Source organism: Pollicipes pollicipes, unplaced genomic scaffold (genome assembly GCF_011947565.3).
Source record: "Pollicipes pollicipes isolate AB1234 unplaced genomic scaffold, Ppol_2.1 Scaffold_6052;HRSCAF=7182_pilon_pilon_pilon, whole genome shotgun sequence".
Classification (NCBI taxonomy): domain Eukaryota; kingdom Metazoa; phylum Arthropoda; class Thecostraca; order Pollicipedomorpha; family Pollicipedidae; genus Pollicipes; species Pollicipes pollicipes.
Window position 1 is genome coordinate 26,415,375 of NW_023596805.1, and position 25,712 is coordinate 26,441,086.

The 25,712-nt window shown below is 55.3% G+C and overlaps 1 protein-coding gene across 1 annotated transcript; it reads right to left on the reverse strand.

Annotated features, from left to right (window-relative positions):
* Positions 1–5,031: 5,031 nt before the first annotated feature.
* LOC119104599 (caspase-1) lies at positions 5,032–25,712 on the reverse strand. Its single transcript, XM_037228321.1, has 7 exons — positions 25,534–25,712; positions 10,402–10,569; positions 9,452–9,584; positions 8,602–8,722; positions 6,719–6,894; positions 5,855–6,137; positions 5,032–5,334 (listed from the first exon to the last, which is right to left on the reverse strand). The coding sequence occupies exons 2-7, from the start codon at positions 10,560–10,562 to the stop codon at positions 5,240–5,242; spliced, it is 969 nt and encodes a 322-aa protein (XP_037084216.1). The 5' UTR covers positions 10,563–10,569; positions 25,534–25,712; the 3' UTR covers positions 5,032–5,239.

Sequence of the window (25,712 nt, forward strand, 5' to 3'; positions counted from 1 at the left end):
GGTGGGGGGGGGGGGGGGGGGGGCGACCGCGGCCGCGCTGGCTCGGGACCGCGCCGGCCTCTCAGATGGGGTGATGTGGCAGTGGGAGGGGTGCGGGGGCGGGGTGCTGCCTCTTGGGACCGCGCCGACCTCTCTCAGGCAGTGATGTGACCTTGAGAGGGGTGCGGTGCGCGGGTGCGAGGTACTGCCGCTCTGGACCCGCGCCGGCCTCTCAGACGGTGATGTGATTGATGGAGGGATGCGGCGCGCGGGTGTGTGGTGCCGCCGCGCACAGTCTGGGTGTTTTGTACGTGAGCGCGTCTGTTCTGGCTGTTGACAATCGGCTGCATCTGCAGCCTCAGGGTTTGAGGCCGCAGGCAGCTGCTTCAGAGACCATTCCTGGGGCTTCGTTCTGTACTCATGGGGCACATGGGCTAACAGGGCTCAGTAGCTCAATGTGTGGATAGGACTGCAGATGAATGTTGGCCTCTCGTCTGTATATCAGTGGCCGCTCCAGGTCGATTCATGCACACCTGATATCCGTGTACTGTCAGGAACTGAATACACGTGGCTTGTACAAGTTGGGACGACGTGTTCATTGTCGTTTTACGTGCGCTGGAAACTGATTGCATACAGGCTACACGGTAACCAAACAAGCGTGATCAGTTTGCGCTGCTCTGTTAGTCGCTCTTGGCTCACACTGGGTGGAGGCAACGGCCGACCCTATGGCAGAGCAGGCTTGCCGCGGGCAGCGCCGCCCTACCGAGCGTCTCATATTACAGCGCAGCGTGCCGGCAACAAACGGCGGCCTTGGTCTGGACGTTCATAGAGCCTACGGTGATGATCGACCCTGAAACTTCCAGCCAGCCAGGGCTGTTAGAAGCTGGCAACCAATGGCAACATCCAAGCAGACAACGTACGACCAATGGCCACCAGCCATCGAATCGGACAACCAATGACCCGACCTTGGCCAACACAATAGTCGTCCAGCCTGGGCCGGACAACCCACAGCAGCGCTTTGTCGCAGTCGGCAGCCAGTGACGGCCCGGTTCTGGACCGTTTGGCCAGTAGAAGCCCGGCGCCGAACCAGCCGTCCAGTGGTGACTAGTCCTCGAATCAGCCGACCAATGGGAGCGCCGGCCGCTGTGGTACACGTTATGGCTGGATGACGGTTGGGGCGGACGGACTAGCTGCAGGTGCGCAGGCTTTGGAGGCGGCCTCGCGAGGTGGCCAAACAGAACAAACGCGATTCTACAAATTAGAAAACAACTCTGCAATCGTTATGTCTCGACACGCAGCAAGAGGCCGGGTACGTCCGGTTATATCCGGTCGCGGTGTTTGTCAGACACATAGCCGCTACCGACTGATTTCGGCATTCCGGTGTTTTTCCCATGACCTGTCGGTGGTGTGAGCCGCCCATGGTCGCACTCACCACAAAAAAGAGATGGAGCAGTCTCAGTTCAGGCGCGGTTAGGTCCGTGCTCACTACCGCAACAGCGCTGACAAGCTCCAAATACACTTGCAGATACAAGCATTAAGTTTTCGTTCGCCAGGCCGTTCACGTCAGCGCGGGTCTTTCGTCTTTCAATATCATCCGTGAACGTCATATCAATCAACCATCCATCAACCGCCATGGAGCAGGCCACCTTTGAATGCTGTCTAAAAACTCTGCAATAAAGTTGTGAAATGCGCATGGTTTCGCTCTAACCCGAAAGTAAGTCAGTTCTAAGTGCTGACGGAGTTTTGTTCGCTGGGCTCCCACCTGATTTATGATGTCACTGGCGACGACCACGGCTTCGCCCGTGTTCTTCGTCACAGCTTGGCTTCATCGAAAATTTACTATGGTCGGCTCGAGATCCTTGCGAGCAGAGGATCCTCTGTTGGACGCTGTGGGCCCCAGACAGATACAAGGCCCCTGGTCAGTGTAAATCACTGGCCCCGGCTTTATAGTTTATTGGGAACTGGGCCCTCAGGCCATATCAACTGTGCGGTACTGGTGGTGTCTGACTGACATATGGGCCTATATCGACTCAGGGGTCCCCGATCGGCGCAAATGGTCCTCTGATCGTTATTTGAGGGCCTATTCCTGCAAGCCGGGCCCATAACTAAGACTCCGACCAGCCCTTCGTGCCCCTAGGCCCTCCAAGCGAGCCCCTCATCGTCGGACCCGGTGGGCCCTCCAGAGTATTCGGGCCTCCTCCAACACTACCTCTGGCCGACTCGAGGTTCATTGCCAACACTAGTTGGCATTAGGCCCCCATTACTGGCTGTGGGACCTCGACAATGTAAACCGCTGGCGCCGGCTTTGTTTCTGTCTGGGAAATGGGCCTTCAGGCCCATGCGACCACGGAGACGACTTTGCGTTGCTACCGGCGTCTGGCCGACACATGGACCCTTATCGACTCAGGGCGTCCCTGATCAGTGGACAGGACCCTCTGGCTGGCATTGGAGTACCCAGACCTGCGGCCGGGGCCGCTGAATGCGACCCCGGCCGGCCTTTCGGGCCCTCAAACCGGGCCCTTACTCGCAGGTTCACAAAGGCCCGAACGGCCCCTCGGAACCCAGGGGGGAGCGTGGCACGTGCCCCTGTGCCCCCCCCCCCCCCCACCCTGCCTGCGCTACTGGCGCCACCCAGTCAGCCGCCAGATCAGCCAGGTGTCGAACCGCGCACGGCGGCAGCTGAATCTCGGCGGCACCCTCAGGCACACAACTAGCGAGCCTCCGAAGCATTACAGCTGTATTTCAAACCACGAGCAGGTGTTTCACAAGCGCACATGACGCGTCGGCGGTTCCGCCACGGCAACGGCACTTGCCAAGGCAAAGGGGATTATTGCTAGCTTTTAATCGTGATGACTTGCGACAGACGGCATGTGGTAAGTATCTAGATACCGAACTACCTGACAGGCACTCTGAACGGGTCTCAACAGTCCACAAACGGTGCGTGGAGGGGAAACATGCGCGCATTTCTATAACCCTACCCGGGAACTATCCGTCCACTTACGTACTACCAGAAAGACTGTCTCGAAAGAATGCACGGGCAATTACCACAACTGAGCCGCAAGATCGCGGAGAGCCTGACACGAAGACAGATCGATATGGTCAGACATTTGCGAAGCGCTCCCCACGGGGACAGCGGGGTGACTGGTCACCAGGACGGGAATGTGGGCAATGCAATGACTGTGATGCCGCACAGAGCCAGCGTCACGACTGAGGAGAGTACTGGACAAACGGAACAACCGGTGAACGCACCACCGACGCGACTGAACACAAACGAACGGAGTCGGCCGGCCGGACAACTAAGACAAAACTGCTCGCCGCAGGAGCGTACCACCGAGACGGCCTCAACATCACGGGCGGCGTGATGTATCTAACACTAACGCATGTTGTGCAGGGCTGAAAACCGCATCTGTGAGTGGTTATGGCTGATGCCTGCTATCGAGATCACGCCTGTCCCGTCCTGCGTTCAGGGGCCCCGAGCTTGTTGAGTTGTTGAGCATCCATTATGGCACCACCATGAGTCTGTGGCAGAATATGCATCCTAAATCATGTACTTTTTGATTTGCACCATCAAGATGAGACACGATCACGATTGCATGAAAGGCAATTAGAAGGCGAACCATCCAATGTCTAGTTGGTTCCAATGCACCGAACAAGAAAGCTTTAAGGGAATAATATTTTCCCTTTAGCCAGCTTGATCACTGGGGCTAGCTAGCTGAGTGTAAGGTTTGGAGGTGCTGTGAAATGCACGTGGACGGTTTTGAACCATGAGTTTGGGATGCATACATCAATTGCGGCCACGATTCGTAGTCCTATAAGCGAAAAATGTATTACACAAGTTGTACTTGTAGAATTTCTGTTCACACCCAGGCGCTAACCTCACATATACCAAAAATAGCAACATATTATGGAGACAACTTTAGGTCAGTACAGAAACCGGAAAACAACAGGACAAAGCATTTAACTATTGGTTTTTGGAGGAATCACGACTGTTATCTCCGGTTCCGGTATCTCCAAGATTTACTAAACTTATAGAGTACCGATACGCTATCTCGGCAACCCCTGGCTTCTACACTCTGTGGCGAAACCTCGGAAAATCTCATAACGTCGTGTGACCTCGGCAAATTACTAAGACCCTGGGAATCGTTACGATTAACGATCTGACAGATTCGACACCGACCGTATCCGACAGCTGCGACTGTCCGATACGGTCAGGATAGCGGACCAGAGGAGACAAATCAGCACAGATCAGATCACCCACATCATCACAAGGCAGATCAGCAGCCGGACAACAAAATGCGCTTCAAAGACTTCACAGATTCCCTCGACTCGGTGCGGGTCTGAGACCGGGTTTCGAAGACGCAGGCGCAGATACAGCGTCACGCACGTGCTGGCCGTGTCCCCGAGTGCCGAGCCGGTAATGGCTGGTGAGTGGCAGCCAGAGCCGCAGTGAATGCAGTGCGCACCACACTCCCACCCCCGCACAGCCCCTGACGTCACACGAGTCGCCGAGTGACATCACAACACGCCGGCACCAAACGATACACCAGTCACAACACGCCGCTCCCTGACGTCACACCAGCCGCCGAGTGACGTCACAACACACCGGCACCAAACGACACACCAGTCACAGCACGCCGGTCCCTGACGTCACACCAGCCGCTGAGTGACGTCACGACACACGGCCCGGACGGCTGCGCACGTGTACCGAGCCGTTCCGCCGCGCCCATCGACTGCCGTCCGCAGGCCGGTGCGGGTCGCTGGTGAGCCGACGACCTGAGGCGTCCGAGCCGAGCCTCCCTTGAATGCTCCTCCACCAATCCCCATCTGCAGCGCTGACACAGCTGACCCGCTGTGTCGGCACAGCTGACCCGCTCGGCCGGCACAGCTGACCCGCTCTGCCGGTACCGCTGACCCGCTGTGTCGGCACAACTGACCCGCTCGGCCGGCACAGCTGACCCGCTCTGCCGGCACAGCTGACCCGCTGTGCGGACACAGCTGACCCGCCGTGTCGGCACGGCTGACCCGCCCGGCCGGCACAGCTGACCCGCTGTGCCGACACAGCTGACCCGCTCGGCCGGCACAGCTGACCCGCTCGGCCGGCACAGCTGGCCCGCTCTGCCAGTACCGCCGACACGCTGTGTCGGCTCGGCGGCCCGCTGTGTCGGCACAGCTGACCCGCTGTGTCGGCACAGCTGACCCGCTCGGCCGGCACAGCTGACCCGCCCTGTCGGCTCGGCGGCCAGAGCCTCCGGCACGCCTCTTAGCGCCGGCCCGTCTTGGCGCTGAAGATGACGTCTCGGGTCAGCATGGAGCTGATGCAGGGGATCTGCTTGCGCTGGTGCATGCCGGGATCGCCTGCGGAGGACGCCGGTGTTACGGTCGGCAGTGCGTCCCTGATGTCCCCGTCCCACCGCCGGCAGTGAGCCCCTGACGACGGATCACGGAGGCCTTCTTTCGGCACAAATAAAACGGCTTACCTCGAGCCCGCACTGAGCCCGAGCCAGTCACGACGTAACCAGCCTGCCCGACCTGAGCCAGTGGCTCTATCCTGTTCCACATTCACGCAAACCAGCAAGTTCGTCTACATTCTGATGAAGCGTATACACAGTGTCGCCATCAGTATTTTGCCCCATGGCAGAGTCCAATGATACACAGCACGCTATTTCCTATGGAGGAGGCCAACCAATACACAGCACGTTTTGTCCCATGGCAGAGCCCAATAGATACACAGCACGAGGAGGATGCCTAGCATATAAACCCGCCCAACCCTGTTATAGGGCCTGACGCTCAACCGGCACAGCTGACCCTGAGCTTCCCGGCTGTTGACAGCGTCGGGACACACAGATTCTTCAGCCGATCGTGCCGCCTCTCTCACCGGGGCAGTTGGACTGGAAGTCGGTGGCCACCATGCGGTTGACGCGGGTCATCACGGTAAGCAGGTCGGTGGTGCGGCCGTACTGGCGCAGGCAGGCGGCCAGCGCCTGCACGAACCACGAGCCGTTGGTGGTGTTGCGCCACGAGTAGTACCCGGGCACGGTGGAGAAGCACAGCAGAAAGTCGGCGTGGGTCGGGATCTTGTAGGAGACCACGTCGCCGTCGGTGGCGGTGCGGCGCGGCACCAGCGTCGTGCCACCGTCCAGCTGGTCCCCTTGGCACGCCTGGTGACACGGGCGGGTGCCACGGCCGGCCGTCACCACCGAGCGTCCGGTGACGCGCCAGTGGTGCCCGCATGGGCTCCCAAACACGCACGGGCACAAACCCCGCCACGATTCTGTTCAGATCTGGCTGACATGCACAACAATTTAGACCACATGTGCTCTTGTATGTGCAGCATTTGTGCGATGGTACACTCACATTTCCACAGTATCATGGTCAGCCGACAGTTCAGTTTCGAAAGCTCGAGGGTCCCACATAAATCAAACTATAATCCACGCCCGTACTGTGTATACTGGAAATCATCAACGTATAATGAGAGGGCACAACATTTCACATCAGTCAAATAAACTGTGGGCATCACTTACTTCCAAACTTACTTATCCCACGCTTTTTGCCCTCCCCCTCCCCCGTCACACGTCCACGAGGAATCCAGAAAAATGTAGCATGCGTGATGCGGATATGTGCACCAGCTAGCCATGGCCCAAATGGCCCAGCTATGTCCGGCTAAATGGACCGGCTATGGTCCAGCTGCGCTCGAACACAAGCAATCTTCTCTGGAGCCCGACCTAACTCAGACAAGCACCTGAACGAAAAAGATCTTGGGTTTGCCGGCCAGCGACGGGCAGCGGTCGGCGGTGAAGCGGGCCCAGAGCTGGTCCGACTTGAGGATCTCGTCGTAGGTGTAGAGCACGCCACTGTCGCCGTGGGAGAGGAAGCAGACCACTATGCAGTCGGCGTCGTTGTGGTCCTCGGTGGACACTGGAAAAATGAAGGGACTGTCAGCGGTGGCACCGCTACCTAGCTCTCCGTGTAGACAGCTGGAAACGGGGGTACGCTAGTGGCGACAGGACAGTTGCCGTCTGACACCCAGACTGGTCACGGACGTCAGACTGATCGCACACGCTGTCAATTGATCGCAGACGTTGTCAACTGATCGCACACACCGTCAATTGATCGCAGACGTTGTCAACTGATCGCACACACCGTCAATTGATCGCAGACGTTGTCAACTGATCACAAACATGGTCAGAGTACGGGGAGCTAGGGGTCCCGGAGCGTCCTACAGAGCGCATGCCTGTCCTTAACGCTGAAGCGAGTAACATTTTAATAAGCTAAGGTGGTGCAATTATGCACTTATGTCGAAAGTACCCAGTTTAACTTCAAAAAATGTTTCGCATGTCCAGACATTGAAGCCAGCATCAGATATGGCGAAACTAGCTCACTTATTTGGCATATTTCTGAAGTGGAGACTGGTCTAGACGGCACAATTCTCCGTTTATTAAGTATGCTCCTCAATGCGCCATTGTTTGAGCACGTCATCGTACCTCGCACAGCATTGATTCGGAGCCAATTGACGGCCGTTACGTCTGGAAATCGCGCCCACGAACGTCAAGTATGAACGCATTGACAATTATATTTGTCCTAGCCTTGATCACCGCATGGGTTCTGGAATAACAGAAGTTGAATGATGTTATTACGACGTCATAAATGCCAATGTGACTATAAAATGCCTTCTTCGATATATCTTTCCGTATCTTCGCAGGGATGTAGCTCAAAAACTAGAGGGCCTTAGGTCTTAAGAATGACAGAATTGTGAACAGCACCGAAAGGTCTTCAATATTGCTATTTCAGTTCAAAACCTAATATAAAAGTGAACTACTGTCTTTAAACTAACCTCAAGATCTTCAATCTGAACTGCATTTTCCCGTGACCAATGAATCACTGAAGGAATCGGGCCATGAGTCCGACGCCAGTACAAATCGCTGCCTGTCCACCCTTGAAAGATATATATCGGGCAGTAATTACCTGTGATCGGGCTGTGATTTCTGACGAGCGAGCCGTGATGGGGTTGTGACCTGGCCGTGATCGGGTCATGGTAGGGCCGTGATCGGGCCATGGTAGGGCCGTGATCGGGCCGTGACCTGGCCGTGATCGGGCCATGGTCTGGCCGTGATCGGGCTGTATTCAGGCCGCGATCGGGCGGTGATCGGGCCATGGTCGGGCCGTGATCGGGTTGTGATCGAGCTGTAGTCAGGCCGTGATCGGGCGGTGATTGGGCCGTGATCGGGCTTTGATCGGGCAGTGATCGGGCCTGATCGGGTGGTGATTGGGCCGTGATCAGGCAATGATCGGGTCGTGATCGGGCGGTGATTGGGCCGTGATCGGGCTTTGATCGGCCCGTGACCTGGCCGTGGCCAGGCCGACCCGTCATCCCTCCGCGGCTGCGGTGGGCGCCGCCTCGCAGTGTGCTGTGATTCACACGGTCTCCGGTCGCCGACAGGATAAGATAGGCGCGCCGCGGACCGCCGCATCGGCCGGCTCCGGGCCGCGCGCCACACGCCCTCCTGACATCCTCGTCTCAGCGCCGAGCCGACGCCGCGGCGGCCCGGCGAGCCCCGCCGCCTCCCCTTCTTCCCCCCCCCCCCCCCCCCTTTCCCGGCCCGGCGCCGACCCATCCACACTCACGTTTGTCCAGCACGGCGAACAGCTCCGACTTGCGCAGGTCGTTGTACACGGTGACTTCGAAGTCGAGGTCGCGCAGGACCCCCGCCAGCGCGTCGCGGTCCACGTCCGTGCCGTTCCGCATCTGCGTGACGTTACATAACGTGTCACGCGCCGACACCGGAGCACCAACATCGCCGGTGTGGCGACACAATGACGCTATAAGTCACGGGGAAAATGGTACGCCCGCTTGAAAAACATGTGCTCATATAACTCGCCATTCGTGAACATCATGCACATGCGCGTCGACACGAAAATGATTAGTCAGGCATGCAATGGTAGGTAGCATCATACCAATATGAGAACGAGATTGGCTACATTCAACCATGCGGCTGTTCCCACACAAGGGAGCGATGAAATGATGAAGACATAGGGCCCTGAATATGACATGACCCTATATACGGTGACGAAAGACCGCCTTAATCCGCTGCTCCGGGTGAGATGTGAGATCCAGGGGCTCACCTCCATCTGCTGCTCCGGGTGGGATGTGAAGTCCAGAGACTCACCTTCATCTGCTGTTCCGGGTGGGATGTAAGGCCCAGAGACCCACCTTCATCTGCTGCCCCGGGTGGGGTGTAAGGCCCAGAGACTCGCCTTCATCTGTTGCTCCGGGTGGGATGTGAGGTCCAGAGACCCACCTCCATCTGCTGCTCCGGGTGGGATGTGAGGTCCAGAGACCCACCTCCATCTGCTGCTCCGGGTGGGATGTGAGGTCCAGAGACCCACCTCCATCTGCTGCTCCCGGTGGGATGTGAGGTCCAGAGACCCACCTTCGTCTGCTGCTCCGGGTGGGATGTGAGGTCTATAGACTCACCTTCATCTGCTGCTCCGGGTGGAAGTCACGGTGGTTGAAGATGACGGCCCGACCCCGCCGCACGTGCTCCATGTTGTACAGGAACGAGTCCTTGGAGGTCGGGGCGCGCGCTACAGCGATAGGCTGCGAACGGCTGGCAACATACACACGGTTCGCTGTGACGGCACCCAGACACAACGCATGCAGTGAACACGGACCGTGGGCGGCTGCCTGAAGTAAAGATCGAACCAAACACAATTTGGTGACGATTTTGAGTGGCCCCACGCACTGACTACAGTTGTTCCCTTTCCCGCTCATGGCTTCCGCTTCGGAGAACGCGCTTTAGACATTAAGCACTTTCTCGATACGCACACAAGCTGTCGCTCAGTGCTAGACATGGATGTGTTGCGCCAGCGTGCCGAGTGTTGCAACATTGTTGCATTGCGCCAGCGTGCCGAGTGTTGTAACATTGTTGTGTTGCGCCAGCGTGCCGAGTGTTGTAACACTGTTGTGTTGCGCCAGCGTGCCGAGTGTTGTAACTAATGCACGCATCATCGGCCAACGTAAGCTGCAAGGCATGGTATCAGGGCCCTCTCGCCATCCTGTGCGAGGTCTCAAGCGCTGTTCGTCCCGTCCCTCAATGCAGACATGACTTCTGAACAAAACACGAGCGGCGATCGAGAACCAAAATTTCTGCCCAATACCCTCGCGATCACTGCCTTCACTGCATGTCCCTCGGTCTCAGCCAATCAACCATTGGGCAGCAGGCCGACCCTTGCCGGCGCTGGTAGGCTCACCCGAAGCCGAACACGAAACCTTGTCAGCGCTGGTAGGCTCACCCGAACCCGAACACGAACTCTTGCCAGCGATGGTAGGCTCTCCCGATCCCGAACATGAAACCTTCCCAGCGCTGGTAGGCTCACCCGAACCCGAACCCGAACACGAACCCATGCCAGCGCTGGTAGGCTCACCCGAATCCGAACATGCCGGCATCGGCGGCATCGCCGCAGCCAGCCGCTGACGGCGCCACCTCCGCGTCGATTGGTACGCTGTCCACCGTCTCCATGTGACTGTCCACCACGTCCACCTGGGTGGCCACTCCGTCCACCTGAGCGGAGGCAGCGCGCTCCATCTCTGTCCTGCGGTACAGCGATGACGTTAGAGGGGCATTCGTTGACAGCACGCTCATGCCCTACAGGCCACAAGATGTTTCGCACCGAGCCAAGCCGCAAGTTCTGGCCGATAGCTGTGACAAGGCAGCCTCGAGTGTCGAACCTGCGATCCCTCGAGCGCCGATTACAGTCTGAGTACGGCCCGACCACGGCCTGACTACGGCCCGATCACAGCCCCATTACAGCCCGACCACAGCCCGATCAGCCGTGGACCGCGCTGCCATCACGCTGGTATTGTGGGCCGCTCAGAGTATGGGCTCTTAAGGAAGCATTGAGAAAATAATCCTTACAAGACCGCCAGACAAATGTTTATTATGACTATATATTATAACGATAAATGTCATAATTATATATTTACCCACTACTGGGGTGCCAACAGTGCATCACACTGTTTTCATCTAATTCTCACACCACCCATCACACTTCTCCGGTCAATTGTGTGTAGACAGCAGGCAGAAACTCAATGTCATTGGTACTCGATACCCAACGTTCAATGCCTCAGAAACATGGAGGAAAGTCGAGGGGGAGGGGTCCTGCCCATACAAGTGTCTGACATTTCGTCCTTGAACGAGATGGTAAAAGATGCGCCCGAGGCTTCTTCTCCGAAATGCCGCCGGAGCCTGCAGTGATTCGTGATGTTGGCGCCTGTAGAAGGGCAGCCATGGGTTTCAGTGCGCTGGAAACGAACTCATCGCAGGAGATGTGCACGTCCGGGCCATTCCCATAACTATCAGAGTAAACCACAGGGCCAACAAACAATCAGGACTGCTGGCACAAACGAGAACTAGACCTCGGGGAAAAGTGCTGGGCCACCCGGGTCGACATCACATTCACATCACGTTTGGCGTATCTAACAGCCAGGCCGCGCATTCCACATTCCACATTCACCGCACGTCCCAGCCCGCCTCCACCGAGCGCTCCTCTCCAGGCGATACTCGCCGCGCTCGCGAGCGGGCGGGCTCACCGGTCAGCCGCCACCGCGCCACTGTTGGCCGCCGTCGGCAGAGCCCCCCGGCCCCCGTCAGCAGAGCCCCCCGGCCCCTGTCAGCAGCGGCCCCCTATCAGGCGCGCCGGGGCTTAACTCCCACATCGTGCCAACCTTGCGCAGAGCCAGAGCTGGCTACGGGCTTTTGACGCGGGCGAAATCGATCAACGTCAATAGTCGTGCACCGACGGCGAAGAGCCGGACCCCGCTTGTTCGGCCCGGGGGGATGGGCGGGGGGGGGGGGGGGGGCGATCAGGACGAACAGGCGCAAATGTGTGTGTAGTGTGGGGTTGGGTGCCTGGTGGGACGGGGCTCACAAACCGCACATCACCATGGAACATAATTCGGTGAGAAAATACACCTCACGTCCCCTCCCACGCGAAATGTTCGGAGAAAAATCCCCGATTTGTTTCCCTCGCCTCCTCCGTAGCCTCACACCCGACCACAAAGCCACCAGCGTGCAGGTGGGTGGGGGTGGGTGGGGGGGGGGGGGGGGCTGTCAGATGGCGGTCGTGGGGCGGCGCTGCGATCCGGCCAGGCCATCGACGCCCCAACAAAAAACCGGTGCCGTATGCCATCATCGTCGGCCGCCAGACACCGCCGCCGCAGCAAAAACCACCGAAGCAACGACCTACTGCAGCCGGGACGGAGCAGCAGCAGGCCCAGCGACGGTTTCGGAAAGAACAGAGCACAGACTCCAGCCTCGCTCTACGGGAAGGTTTTTCCGTTTGCCTAAGAGAGAGAGGGGCTTTCGGGAGGGATAGAGAACAGGCTCCACCCTCGCCCTGCGGGTGGTTCTCCCGTTCGCCCTACGAGGGGAGGGGCCTCGGAGGCCTCCCTACAATCTAAGAAGAAACTAAGCTAATGAGAGCCATCCAAAAACAGCGGTATTCGAAGGCTCCTCGCAACCCCCACCAGAGAGGTGTCAGAACAATGGCCAAAGTGACCTTGACAGGTGGATCCAGGTCAATTGGGTCACGTTATCGGTTTAGATATATTTCTGTTATCTCAAGGACGAAACAAGATACAGCGAGGAAAACAGCGTTGAACAGCTCTTGGAATTTTTCGATAGGCATTAGTAAACACCGACAAATGTAGTCCGTGACGTGACACCAGGTCAAAAGGGTGACGGAGATTGTCACGTTGGCCCCTCAGGCTATATCAAGAACTTAACAAACCACATCAACGGGAAGAATAAGATTAGAAAACCCTTCGCAAGCCGTAAGGTGTGTGCCATTCAAGTTGAAATCGCACGATCTTAAAGCGCTTTTCGACCTTGGTCACCAAGGTCGAGAATCAGCCTAGCTTGACCTCGAATGACCTAACGTTTCCAAAGCTACCGGAACGGCAACAATGCACACCAGGGTAATATAAATAAGAAGAATAAAAACATTTCAACATGCAGTTGTTGTGAGGAATAAGCGTTACTCGTCGCTTTTGAGCAAAATGTCACCCCCATGACCTTGAGAAAAAGGTCTTACATAGATCATGAGCCGTCGAGGTCGCGAGACTTAAACTTTCACAAGATGTGTACAAATGACTTAAGTAAATTCCAGCATCGTGCTCAAATCCGTTCAGACCTAATTCCGGAGGAACTTCGGGGGGCCTTGAGCCCTTTGTAGGGCGATGGTTACGCGCAAAGGCAGGGCAAAGGGAGCCACACCGATGATAGGCAGGAGTGCAAAGGACGAGATCACGGGCAGAAGCGCGGGAGACACAGCGTCTTCACGGGCGGCGAAGGCAGGCTCCAGGGACGGTTAGGGCAGGGTCTAGGGACGGTCCGGGCAGGCTCCTGGGACCGTCAGAGCAGGTCTCAGGGACGGTCAGGACAGGCTCCAGGGACGGTCACGGCAGGCTTTAGGGACGGTCAGAGCAGGCTTTAGGGACGGTCTGGGCAAGCTCCTGGGACGGTCAGAGCAGGTCTCAGGGACGGTCAGGACAGGCTCCAGGGACAGTCAGGGTAGGCTCCAGGGAAGGTCAGTGCAGGCTCCTGGGACAGTCAGGGCAGGCTCTAGAGACGGTCAGTGCAGGCCTCTGGGATGGTCAAGGCAGACTCCCGGGACGGTCTGGGCAGGCTTCTGGGACGGTCAGGGCAGGCTCTAGGGACGGTCAGTGCAAGCCTCTGGGACGGTCAAGGCAGACTCCAGGGACGGTCCGGGCAGGCTCTACGGACAGGCAGGCTCCAGGGCCAGTCAGGGCAGGCTTCAGGGCCGGTCAGAGCAGACAGGGACGGATTCAGCGCAAGGGCAACGGGGCTGAAGTCCGGGGCGAGACCAGCAGAATGCCGTGTTATTAAGGACGCGATCTCGGGGGAACGGGATGAACGGATGGAAACAGGCGTTACAAAAGCACCATGGGCTGATCAAGCCACGTCTTGATACGTCAGCACCGGCAACGCATGGCTGCAGCCGGCGCAGGCAGCGAACTATAGACGGGAGCCAGACGACCGACAGCGGAGTCGGAGAGCCAAGCGGTCCGCTCCGCCTAGAAACTACTCTCGAAATCTACAGCTTCAGGCCGTTAAGCGCACAGCGCACTTTCAAACCCCGACCAGATCGGCGGGTTACCTTCGCCCAGGTCGTCGCCCGCGTCTCCGCCCACGTCTTCGTCCACGTCTTCCGTCCGCCCGGCTCACCGCTGCCTCTGCAGGCGCATCCAACGAGAAGCCACAAATAAAACCGCAGGCAGCCCTGTCAGGCAGTCGCGCCCTCACTGACCTTCCTCCACGCAATTTGGCGTGCTGAGTTCACTTGGGCTTGTGCCAAATAGATCAGTTTTCGCCCCCGCGAAAAACGGTGTCTTTTTCCCCCTAAGAAGTAAATGTGACGCACTTGCCCGGCACCAACAGCACGGCTGCGGTCAATGCCAATGTCAGCCGGCTGAAAACGTCAGCAAAAACCCACAAGGAGTCCTCGAACAACGACCTCACCCCAGCGCCAGCCCCAGCTTTAGCAGGCCAGGCCGGCCCGGTACACCAGCCAGCACGACAGAGCCCAGCTTCAGCAGGCCAGATCGACCCGGTAGACCAGCCAGCACGACAGAGCCGGCCGCGCGCCCGGCTGGCGCCTGACGGCGACGGGCTGACTCACGTGGCCCTGCCCTACCTCAAGCTGGGCCCGGCCCCCGATCAATACAGCCACCTCTGCCTGCCGGCTGCAAGGAGCCGGCTACACCGGGCGCCAATCCTGCGTCCGTGTCGCCGACCGAGCCGGCTACACTGAGCGCCACGCTGAGCACCGACACTGCGTCTGTGTCGCCGACCGAGCCGGCTACACTGAGGGTAGTGCCACGTGACACAGTGGCATTGCTTTCCCATGCGTCCGTGTCGCCGACCGAGCTGGCTACACTGAGTGCCGACACTGCGTCCGTGTCGCCAACCGTCGCCGACCGAGTCGGCTACACTGGGCGCCGACACTGCGCCCGTGTCGCCGACCGAGCCGGCTACACTGAGTGCCGACACTGTGTCCGTGTCGCCGACCGAGTCGGTCACACAATATTTCCTTCTGCCCGTCAAACAAGACAGACTAAAACACTTTTAGCATTGCATCAAGGCCAGGATCAGGAGCCATCGCACGCTGCGCAGACTGAGCGAGTGAATCCCGTTGCGGGCCTATAAGATCCTAGGTTGTTCCTGTTATCGTGCCGCCACACAAAACAAACGGACCCGAGGCAATATTTTCACGCACTTGCCACCGCGTTTGTGGTGATAAGGAGCAAAGGTGAGGAGCTGCACAAAACCGTCGGTTTGTCCTCCTGACAGCTCAGTCTGTACAGCGTAGCGAAGCGAACAACGTCAGGTGGACGGGCGGATAGGCGCCCCAGAAGGCTGTCCATGTGGCTCGTGACTAGGGGCGGCCTCACAACTGGCCCCCAGTGCCGTGGTAAAGCGGGGGCCGCCTCACAACTGGCCCCCAGCCGTGGTAAAGCGGGGGCCGCCTCACAACTGGCCCCAAAGCCGTGCTAAAGTAGGGGCAGCCACACAACTGGCCCCCAAAGCCGTGCTAAAGTAGGGCTGGCCTTACAACTGGCCTCCAAAGCCGTGCTAAAGTAGGGCTGGCCTTACAACTGGCCCCCAAAGCCGTGCTTAAGTAGGGGCGGCCTCCCAACTGGCCCCCGGTGCTGGGCTTAAGTAGGGGGCGGCATTATCACGATAATCGCACGACGCACTGGCGTTTCCGCACTCGAATGCAGTAGACTGGTACCTAATTTGGTTTTATCACGTTCCGAAATGCACGGAATTTAAAATAAACAGGAGAAGTAACTCATCGCTTTCTCATCTGGCTTATCAAAATAGCTGGTAAACTTTGTTCTGGACGCGATTTTTTCGCATATACCCGTGGGCCATTTTACGATTGCATATTCGGTCCAACGGAACCAACTCATTACGTACCACAAGCATACAATTACGAAATGGTACAAAATAAGATGAAAAGACCTCCGAAGTAAAATTTGAGGTTGTTTTGATAGCCTTGAAAACAAACCACAACCCTACCCCTGCTAATAGGATTTCTAGCTTGAAACATTCCAGACTAGGCACCAGGAGTTGGTCCTCTACCGGGGTAGCGACAGCGTACGCGTCATCGCCAAATGTCCTGCTTGGCAGCCAGCCTGGGAGCGTGGCGGTGTTTGCCTCGACTCTTATTGTTCAGCAGCACACATCCCGCGACGGCCGGCGCCGTTCGCTCGAAACGGCGCCAGATGACGTCACCGTCCGAGGTCACGGCCTGGCGTGCCAGGCACCTGTTGAGCGTCCGCGCCGCCACCCCCGCCTGGGTCACGCTGCCACGCACGCCGGCGCGGGCGCCGTTCCACAGACAATCCTGAGCCGAATGCATGCATCGGAAGCGACGCAAAACATCGAGGAATGCACAAAACAGCGTACGGCGACAGACCACTGCCGTCGCAGGCCCCTTTCAGAGTAATCGTTACTAAACGCATCCAAGAGTAATCGTTACTTAACACATCCAAGAGTAATCGTTACTAAACACATCCAAGAGTAATCGTTACTAAACACATCCCAGAGTAGTCGTTACTAAACACATCCAAGAAGGAAACGAACACCACCGATCAGTCGGAACGACTGATCTTCGATTGAAGGACTGCTCGCTTAGTTCAGCTGAGTGTGTGAGATGTCTATACTGAGTAAATGATGTGATGTTGATTTGTTTCCAGCCCCACTCCGGACTCAGGTCAGGTCAGCGGCAGGAGGGTCAACGAATCATAGCTACACCCCGGACTCGGGTCAGGTCAGTGACCGACCCTCGACACTCCCCACGGTGCTGACCGGGTCGACGCCTGGAGCGACGCAGCTCCCGACACCGGCGGTCACCGACGGTCACCAACGGTCACCGACGGTCACCAGCGGTCACCAGCGGTCACCGACGGTCACCGGCGGTCACCGGCGGTCACCGACGGTCACCGGCGGTCACCGACGGTCACCAGCGATCACCGACGGTCACCGGCGGTCACCGACGGTCACCACCGGTCATCGACGGTCACCAGCGGTCACCGGCGGTCACCGGCGGTCACCGATCTCCGGCGGGGGCCGTCTGTCGAGACGGGCTGAAAGCTGACTGCAACGTCGGCCCATGCTTAGCGAATGTCGCGCGAGCGTTATTCAAGCTTGCTTATTTTTGCTGGCTCTGCATAAGAGCCAGTGCCGTAACAGGTAGCGGTAAGAGCGCTCGCGTCAATTTGTGCCACGATATGGCTAGTGATACCGCTGTGCCTCACGAAATATTGGTCGACATTTTAAAACTGAATTAAAACGAGCTGAATCAGCCCTTGCGACAAATTTCCCCATCACAACGTTCGCAAACGACAGCAAACATGCACTGAAGACCGGCTTCCACGACTGGGTGAGGAACGCCATTTTTTCCATAAGACATAACACTGAAAATTGATTAGCATCATATAAATGGTTCATAATATACAACACATCACTGACATGAGGGTCATTCATAGTCATGCATGATGACTGCGAATACTAGCTGCTTGGTTCACTGGTCTGTCGTGCGACTAACAATTTTGCTACAATCTGTTATGACACGAGCTATAACATCGACTAGCTGATAAGCACCAGATGCAATGACGCCAGTGCGTCGCTAGAAATTACGCATGACGCTCCAACTCACTAGACCAGCCTGGTCTTACGTCAACTGCGAAAAAGCAGGAGAAACAGACTGGGGTGGAAAACGGCACAAACGAGCAAGCTGTGGGACGTACGTTTCCCTCCACATGCTCAGGTTCGATTCAGGTAGGTTGCAAACTGGAGAAGATCGAGTCGACCATGTGCAAGCATTAAATCGATCTACAGCGCGCCTTCGAAACAATGTTTGACAATACGCTTTCTCTCAAAAGGACAGCATTGCTGATGAGGTCAAGATCCCGGGTCCGTTGTTCAGGGGCTGCCCTTCATTTCAAAACGGAGGCAAAAGAACCAAGCAAACGGAAATATTACCACAGCTAAATTTGAATCAGTTATCGCAGGAGACGCTGTTCAAATGCAAACCCAAAGTCCACTCCCGCCGCTGTAAGCGTTTCAGGGAAAACTGATCGCTAAAAGCACCGCTAGATACCAGCCTGTAAGCTCCTACACTCAGCGGGGCTGTATAAGTTGCGGATAGCGCCTATCGGGAACGGTGCGAAATCCCAACACCACCATCTGGCAGCGATAAGCCCCTTCTGATAACCGGCAGCAGTGGCATGTGGTCCACTCCGTGACAAACAGGATCCCCGCAGACCGCTGTCCGCGTCCAACCACATCGTCTCACTGTTTGACTTGACGATCAAACTCCGATCTCGATTGATGGAAAAAACAGATCAGGGCAAAAAGCCTGCCGAGATCTTGAAACGATTGCTGTCAAAGCGAACAGTAAATATATTTGTTCACGGGCCATTGTGCATTTTTCCAGCATTAAAGGGAATGTCTCACATTTGAAGATAATGAACGAAACATATTTCTCGACATCAGAAATAACGAAATAAGCGTACTTATAACTATTGGTATAGTTATAAGTACGCTTATTAGTATATATATAACGCCGAACTGATGAACGCCAGATATGATAGACTCGACATGTCTGTTTTTCTTGACCTTCAACGCCGCATGACAAGTGGTCAGCAGGATTTTCATGACACTGTTATGGCGTCATGGATGCCTGGGTGACCTTGAAATAGTCTGCACGAAATCGTCTGTGCATCTTCGCGGGCATGTCGCTCTGAAACTGGAGGGTCTTAGGCGTTTGAATACAGGGCTGTGAACTGCATCGAATAACATTCAAGGTGACTTATTCAGCTCAAAACCACATACAAATGTGGAATGCTCTCTTTCATTGGGTGAAAGCCTGGGTGGTGGGTGGCATGACGTCAGTGCTTCCTACCATAACCGTCTGCCTGAGGTATCAGCTGACTGGTCCAGCCGACCACCGCGCCGGATCCAGCACCAGGCGCTAACCGCCCAAGGTCCAGCAATGGGCGCTGAAGGCGCCGGATCCAGCACTGGGCGCTAACCGCACAAGGTCCAGCAATGGGCGCTGAAGGCGCCGGATCCAGCACTGGGCGCTAACCGCACAAGGTCCAGCAATGGGCGCTGAAGGCGCCGGATCCAGCACTGGGCGCTAACCGCACAAGGTCCAGCAATGGGCGCTGAAGGCGCCGGATCCAGCACCAGGCGCTAACCGCGCAAGGTCCAGCAATGGGCGCTGAAGGCGCCGGATCCAGTACTGGGCGCTAACCACACAAGGCCCAGCAATGGGCGCTGAAGGCGCCGGATCCAGCACTGGGTGCTAACCGCACAAGGTCCAGCAATGGGCGCTGAAGGCGCCGGATCCAGTACTGGGCGCTAACCGCACAAGGTCCAGCAATGGGCGCTGAAGGCACCGGATCCAGCACTGGGCGCTGACCGAGCCGGATCCAGCATGGGCACCGACCGCGCTGGATCCAGCATGGGCCGCTGCGCCGGATCCAGCATTGGGCACTGACCGCGCTGGATCCAGCACTGGGCGCCGACCGCACAAGGTCCAGCACTGGGCGCCGACCGCGCCGGATCCAGTACCGGGCGCTGACCGCACAAGATCCAACACTGGGCGCTGACCGCTCCGGATCCAGCACCCGGCGCGCCTCCGAGCCGACCCACCCGTACTACTCAGGTCAAGTGAATCACGGTTTACGGACCGCACTATAGTGCATAGAGAAAACCTTCGTTTGGTGCTCTCTTTGAATCGATTTTTTGTTCAAGGTGCGGAAGGCCATCGTGCGGTTGATTTGAAATCCCTCGAGATGGCGTAAAATGGTGCCGATTATCTCCAAAGACGACGGGTCAAGGCCTTTTACCCCAACAGAAGTCTGCTATTAGCCCCTGACATGTGTCTCGCACGATTCGTAACACCCCCGCCGCTGACGTCATCTCCGCATTTGGCACCACTGGCCACATATGGCTGACAACATGTGTGAAAATATGTAACAGACAGAAACTGGACAGCATATGCTTATTAATGATACCAACGGCCACCGTTGCACAAGATCCATCCCACTCTATGGTGCAGCAAAAGTTCCGTGGGAAAGAAGCAGCTGGGTAAAGTTTTCGGCGGCTAGCATCGACTGGAGTCGTCCTCCCCCATCCGATACATACACCCGTCCGCTACCGCGCTGTGGGAGTGGGCAGAGGGCGGAGGGGGAGGCGTGACAACGCCAATGGCGCTACAGACACCCGTCCGCTACAGCGATGTTGGAGTGGGCGGGGGGGGGGAGGGCGGGGGGAGGGGGAGGGAGGCCCGACGACACCAATGGTGCTGACGTCACCTGGTACTGACGACTGACCACCATACCATCACCGGCCGCACTTGGTGTGAACAGGGATGGCCACCCAATGGCGGAGGAACACCGCAAAACCCGGGAGGATCACATCCCCATCTGAAGTGACTGCTTTCCGCGCATTGCGATAGAGTTCATGTTCAGCCTCACGATAAGTAGGAAGACCATGGTCTGCTGCATGGCCATGGACCATGGGCTTCTGCATGGCCTGCAAGACCATGGCCCCCAAACGCCTCCCGGTTGTACGGCTATGCGGTTATCTCGGTACCTTCACGGCGATGAGGCTATCGGCATGCTATCGTATGTCACGATGGTGCGATGCCAGACTAGCGAGTGCACAAAGCCGGAGGATTCGAAATTCAAATTGATAACAACTGCGTGAATAACCGCTGCCCCTGGTATCAGCCTTACGTGCGTGCATCAGACACTGTGGGGCGCGCAGCAGGCGTGACTAAGAATTGTTATCAGCACCCCAACACCGCTCCTGAGCCCGGCTCGGGAAGCGATGCGCGCGACTCATCGACTGATACGGCCGTTTGAGCTACTGGCCTACTAAAGCACAAATATACACGTCTCATCCCGCAAGATAACGTCCGACTTCCACGATGTACATGTATAATCTCGCAATGGCCTTGTATTGTCAATGGCTGTGTTGATGCCGGGAAGTGCAGGCGAGGTGTTGGTGCAGAGGGAATCATTACACGAGACAACAGGCTCCACCATTGGTGCTAATTCGCTCCTTACTTTCGGCCGGTTGTTTCATTTGTCCATGCCATGCACTCATTTGTCCCGGACATTCTCAGGAGACGCTGGAGTTCTCACGTCAGTTGTGAGCGCCATACCCCCCCCCCCCCCCCCCCCCCCATTAGGACATTGCCCCTGGGCATGGCGGCGTTCTCACGGCAGTTGTGAGTGCCCGGGTCTCCACTTGGACATTGGTCCCGGGCATGGCTGGAGTGCTCCCGTCAGTTGTGAGTGTCAGGGACCCCCCCCCCCCCGCCCCCACCTCACCCCAGTTGGACGTAATCCCAGGCATGGCTGGAGTTCTAATGAGAGTCGTGGGTGTCACGGCCTCCAAGGCGTTAGCAACATTTAGCTTAGAGCCTACAGAGTACGCCGATATTTTGGGACCAAAAAGGCTCTAAAATACTACCCTTCCCCACCTCGACTCTGAAATCTCCGCCGCTGGTCCTGGCAAGTTCACGGGAACAGTTCATGGTAGCCATATCGGTCGCCTGGTCCGTTATCTTTTCCGGTGTCCAGCCCATAGCCTCACGATCACTGGTCCGCTGCTCCAATCACGACCGTGAGTGAGCACGTTCCATATACGTCGCAAGTCGTTAATGTTAGTCTGCCACATATCTTTGTTGAGCTTTCCTAGTTCGCAAAGTTGTTGTTGACTGGAGTTTTAAGGCGCGCCGACTACTGTGGTCATTTTGCGCCCACTAGTTTGTGAAGTCATACTGACTGATGTCTGCAGGTTTAAGCCAGGTTTAAGCCAGTATGGCCGAAATGCTTTAGAGTTGCCACTTTTAAGCCCGCAGCCCCGCAAAGCATACGTGTCTTTCGTTCTGGACCTGGCAGGTTTTGTTGGTATTTCAGTTCTGAACATATACAATACTCATATTGTGCAGACCTCTGACACCAGACTTGGGGATGAAGCCGTCTTCGGCTTCGCGAAGCTGTGGTTATCTGCAATGGCTCCGGGATGCAGCTTCGGTTCTGAGGGATTTCCCTCAGCTGGCTTAGGCTAAGGCCTCAGTTTCGCGCCATGACAGACGGTTTGATTCGGCTTTGTATTTGTGTCCCTTTTTAACAGCTGGATTGGGCGTCGGCTTTGAACACGTTTTGGTATGTGAGTACAGCTTCAGCTCCATGCGATCTTGAACTACTAACCTTGGCTTGGCCATGGCGATTTCTCACTGAAGTTGTGCGTTCACTTCACATAGACACCCCTGACCATCCAGACATCACAATATACAACAAAAAACATTACAGGGCTAGGACGCACACATGAATGACGCGCACTGAAAGACAAGAATCGCACGCTGAGATCCCAAATCCGCCGATCATTCTCAGGACCAACTAATATGTGCCGACGGCCCGGTGATGATCTGGGCTTTAGAACGCGCTGCCTGCCCTGGTCATTTGATGCCCTGAGCCCCCGGAGAACGAACCGCTCGAAACGTTGTGAACAAGGACAAGGACAACAGACCGGGAGGAAATCTGCCGTGGTGCTGATTCTCCGTATCAACGGGTCGGTAAAACTTCCCGATTTCACACAATTTTGGCGAACGCGAAATGGTATTGGTTTCACAGAAAAGCCCTGCAGAATGGATTTATCTTCCACTTTATACTCGAAATGTCAAATTAATGAATTTGGCTTTGTCTTCGCGTTCCCTACGCTTAACGCTGCTGGCTTCTGCTTCAGCTTCCCAATACAAAGTCCGAAGCCAGTCGCTTCAAATTCTGCATCCCGTTTTCAAATCACAATTTTGCAGTTTCAAACTTCGAAGCCGCCGGCTCCGGCTTCGGCTTCGGCTCCAAATTAATGCTTTCTTTTCTTGCCCTCGGATTTGGCTTCGTAGTCCCAAGTCTGGCTTCGTTCCCATACCTGCTTTACACGTATACTTTTGTTCCCAGGCAAAACAAGATGTGGTCAAATGCACAACTTCACATGGCGTAATTTACGTACCTTAACTACGGCTAATAGTGTTTTAGCGTACCAGATCCTGCATTGGCAACCCCAATATACGACGTTTATTGACCAAAGAACGAAACAGCACAAGCAAAATTAAAAACACGCACTGCGCACAAAGCAACCTGTTATTCACAAAAATACCCCACACCTTTCAGTTTTATCAAAGCCTTTAAGGATGCAGATATAAACTAGGTTAAGCATGATGTTAATGGACGAAACGTGGGACAATGCTAATGATCCCATCCCGTCCGGTCTGGTCCAGTTTTGTCCGGTTTTATCCGGCATCGTCCAGTTCTGTCCGGTCTCATTCGGTGCCATAAGACCCAGTTGGTTCCGTCCATTCCCATCTGGTCCCGTCCCGTCCCACCCGGTCACGGATGCCACGTCCAGTCCCGTCCAGTCACGTCAAGTCACGTCCATTTCCGTCTGGTCACGTCCCGTCCCGTCCAGTCACGTCTAGTCCCATCCAGTCACGTCTGCCTCCGTCTAGTCACACCCGGTCACATCTGGTCACGTCCAGTCACGTTCAGTCACGCCCATTTCCGTCTAGTCACGTCCAGTTACGTCCAGGCACGTTCAGTCACGTCCAGTCACGTTCAGCCACGCCCATTTCCGTCTAGTCACGTCCAGTCACGTCCAGCTACGTCCAGACACGTTCAGTCACGTCCGGTCACGCCTGGTCCGGTCCATTTTCTTCTGGGTCAGACCTCAAAGGCTTCTTTTTCATGCCTAAACACATTGGCTGGTGCCAGTTTGTTTCTCGCCCACTTCCCCATCGCGCGAAACTAGGCCGGCTCGGGCTCAAAATCAACCAGGGTTGAGGCCATCATGTATGCTGACTATATGACATCCATGTCATCCTATTTACTAAATTAAACATGTGAATTAACCATCCTATTTACTGCATTAAAAATGTCATCCAATGTTTACTATTCCTCATCCTCTCCCAATGGGTACACAAATTTACCAAGTTTTAATGATAAACACTTATCAACTTCCATCCAACAGTGTTCCCTCATCCTGGGCACCTCAAAGAGCATGCCCACACACCTTAAACATGTCAGTTTTGGACAGTAAGCATTCCAGCCCCCTTTCCACACTTTTTTACTAACAACCATAAGTGTGCCAAGGTTTCTTTCACATTTCCACCAGTCATACTTTTTTCTCCAAAAATATCCTCAGTTTTTGTATTCAACATTCCCTTATCTGTCACAACCTGGGCCTTATCAGGCAAAGAACACAACAGGTGGGCTAGTCAGGCAAGATGATCTTCACATATTCAACATGCTCATTATAAATGTTCCATTCAGGCCCCTGCTCGGAAAATGTGTTATCAATTTCAACATATTTGCACAGGAATATTTTCTTAAAGGCGTGCATGCAAGGGAAGATTACTCAAATTGTTTGCACTGAGTTATCAATAAATTAGTTGGGGTGACAAATGGATGCTGCCTGGCTCAGTCCTAGTAGAGGTCTGGCATTCTGCCATGCTTTTGCCATTTTGAAGATCTCTATCAACAAGAAAAGACTTAGGTTAAGACAATGTTTTTTGATGGTGTCAAACTTTGATCAGTTTTTTCATTCTACCAGCTATGCAGTCTTTGAATCATAACCTTCACCACATGAGTTTTGTATTTTGTTGTGTAATAATAATATGATGGATAGATAGGGAATATTGGACTGGATGATATTGATCAGCAATACGAGTGTGAACGTCAAACTGGTGGTGGCAGCCTCAACTATGCTGTATACCTCTTGGATGCCACAGAATGCATGAATAGCAATTATGGACAAATGGTGCAAGCAGATGAACAATCATGAAGACAGTATAGATAAACAAATGTGAGGACAACTAACATCAACAAAGAATACAGTTCATAAAATGACTGATACAATGATGAATGGAACAGGTCAAACTCAGCAAGACTAAATAAAGAACAATATAATAGGATAGCAATAAAAATATAGCAAACATCAATAAAATATCACACATATAAATGCCAAGATAGCATGGGTGCCTTAGTTTCAAACCGATGGGTGAATACAATACTTTATAAAACCAGCTACAGAACTAAAGCTGATCCTTACCAAACTATCCTTAATGGTACACAATGGTAACAAAACACGCCCCCAGTGTCATTCGACAACAGTCTTCTCAAAAATTTCCACGTCTAGCTGACTTACAATGGTGGCCACATTCAACATCAAACAATGAATAGTTCTTTGAAGCAAAAAAAGAAACAACCCTGCAGGTCTGTAATTGTTTCTGGGGTTGGGGTGCCGAGCAGTGGTTATGAAATTCTGGCTGTATCATTTAATTGCAAAACACAGATGAATGCTAAATTTGCCCTACGAAGTACCTTGTTATCAATATACAGGGCACCTAATTGCAACGATGCATGCACTGCAGCATAAGAACTACAAAACTTACCGAATTCAAGCCAGGTGTACGAGGTTGCAATGCTCTTCAGCAGTCAACGCAAGGCTAACCTTAATTCAGGGCTTGAAATGTCTGTGATAACAAAGGCACAGATCGAACAACGACCACCAGCGGCAGCGAGGTACTCCTCGCACGCAACGATTATCGCTACGCCTACACGACTCCCCGCG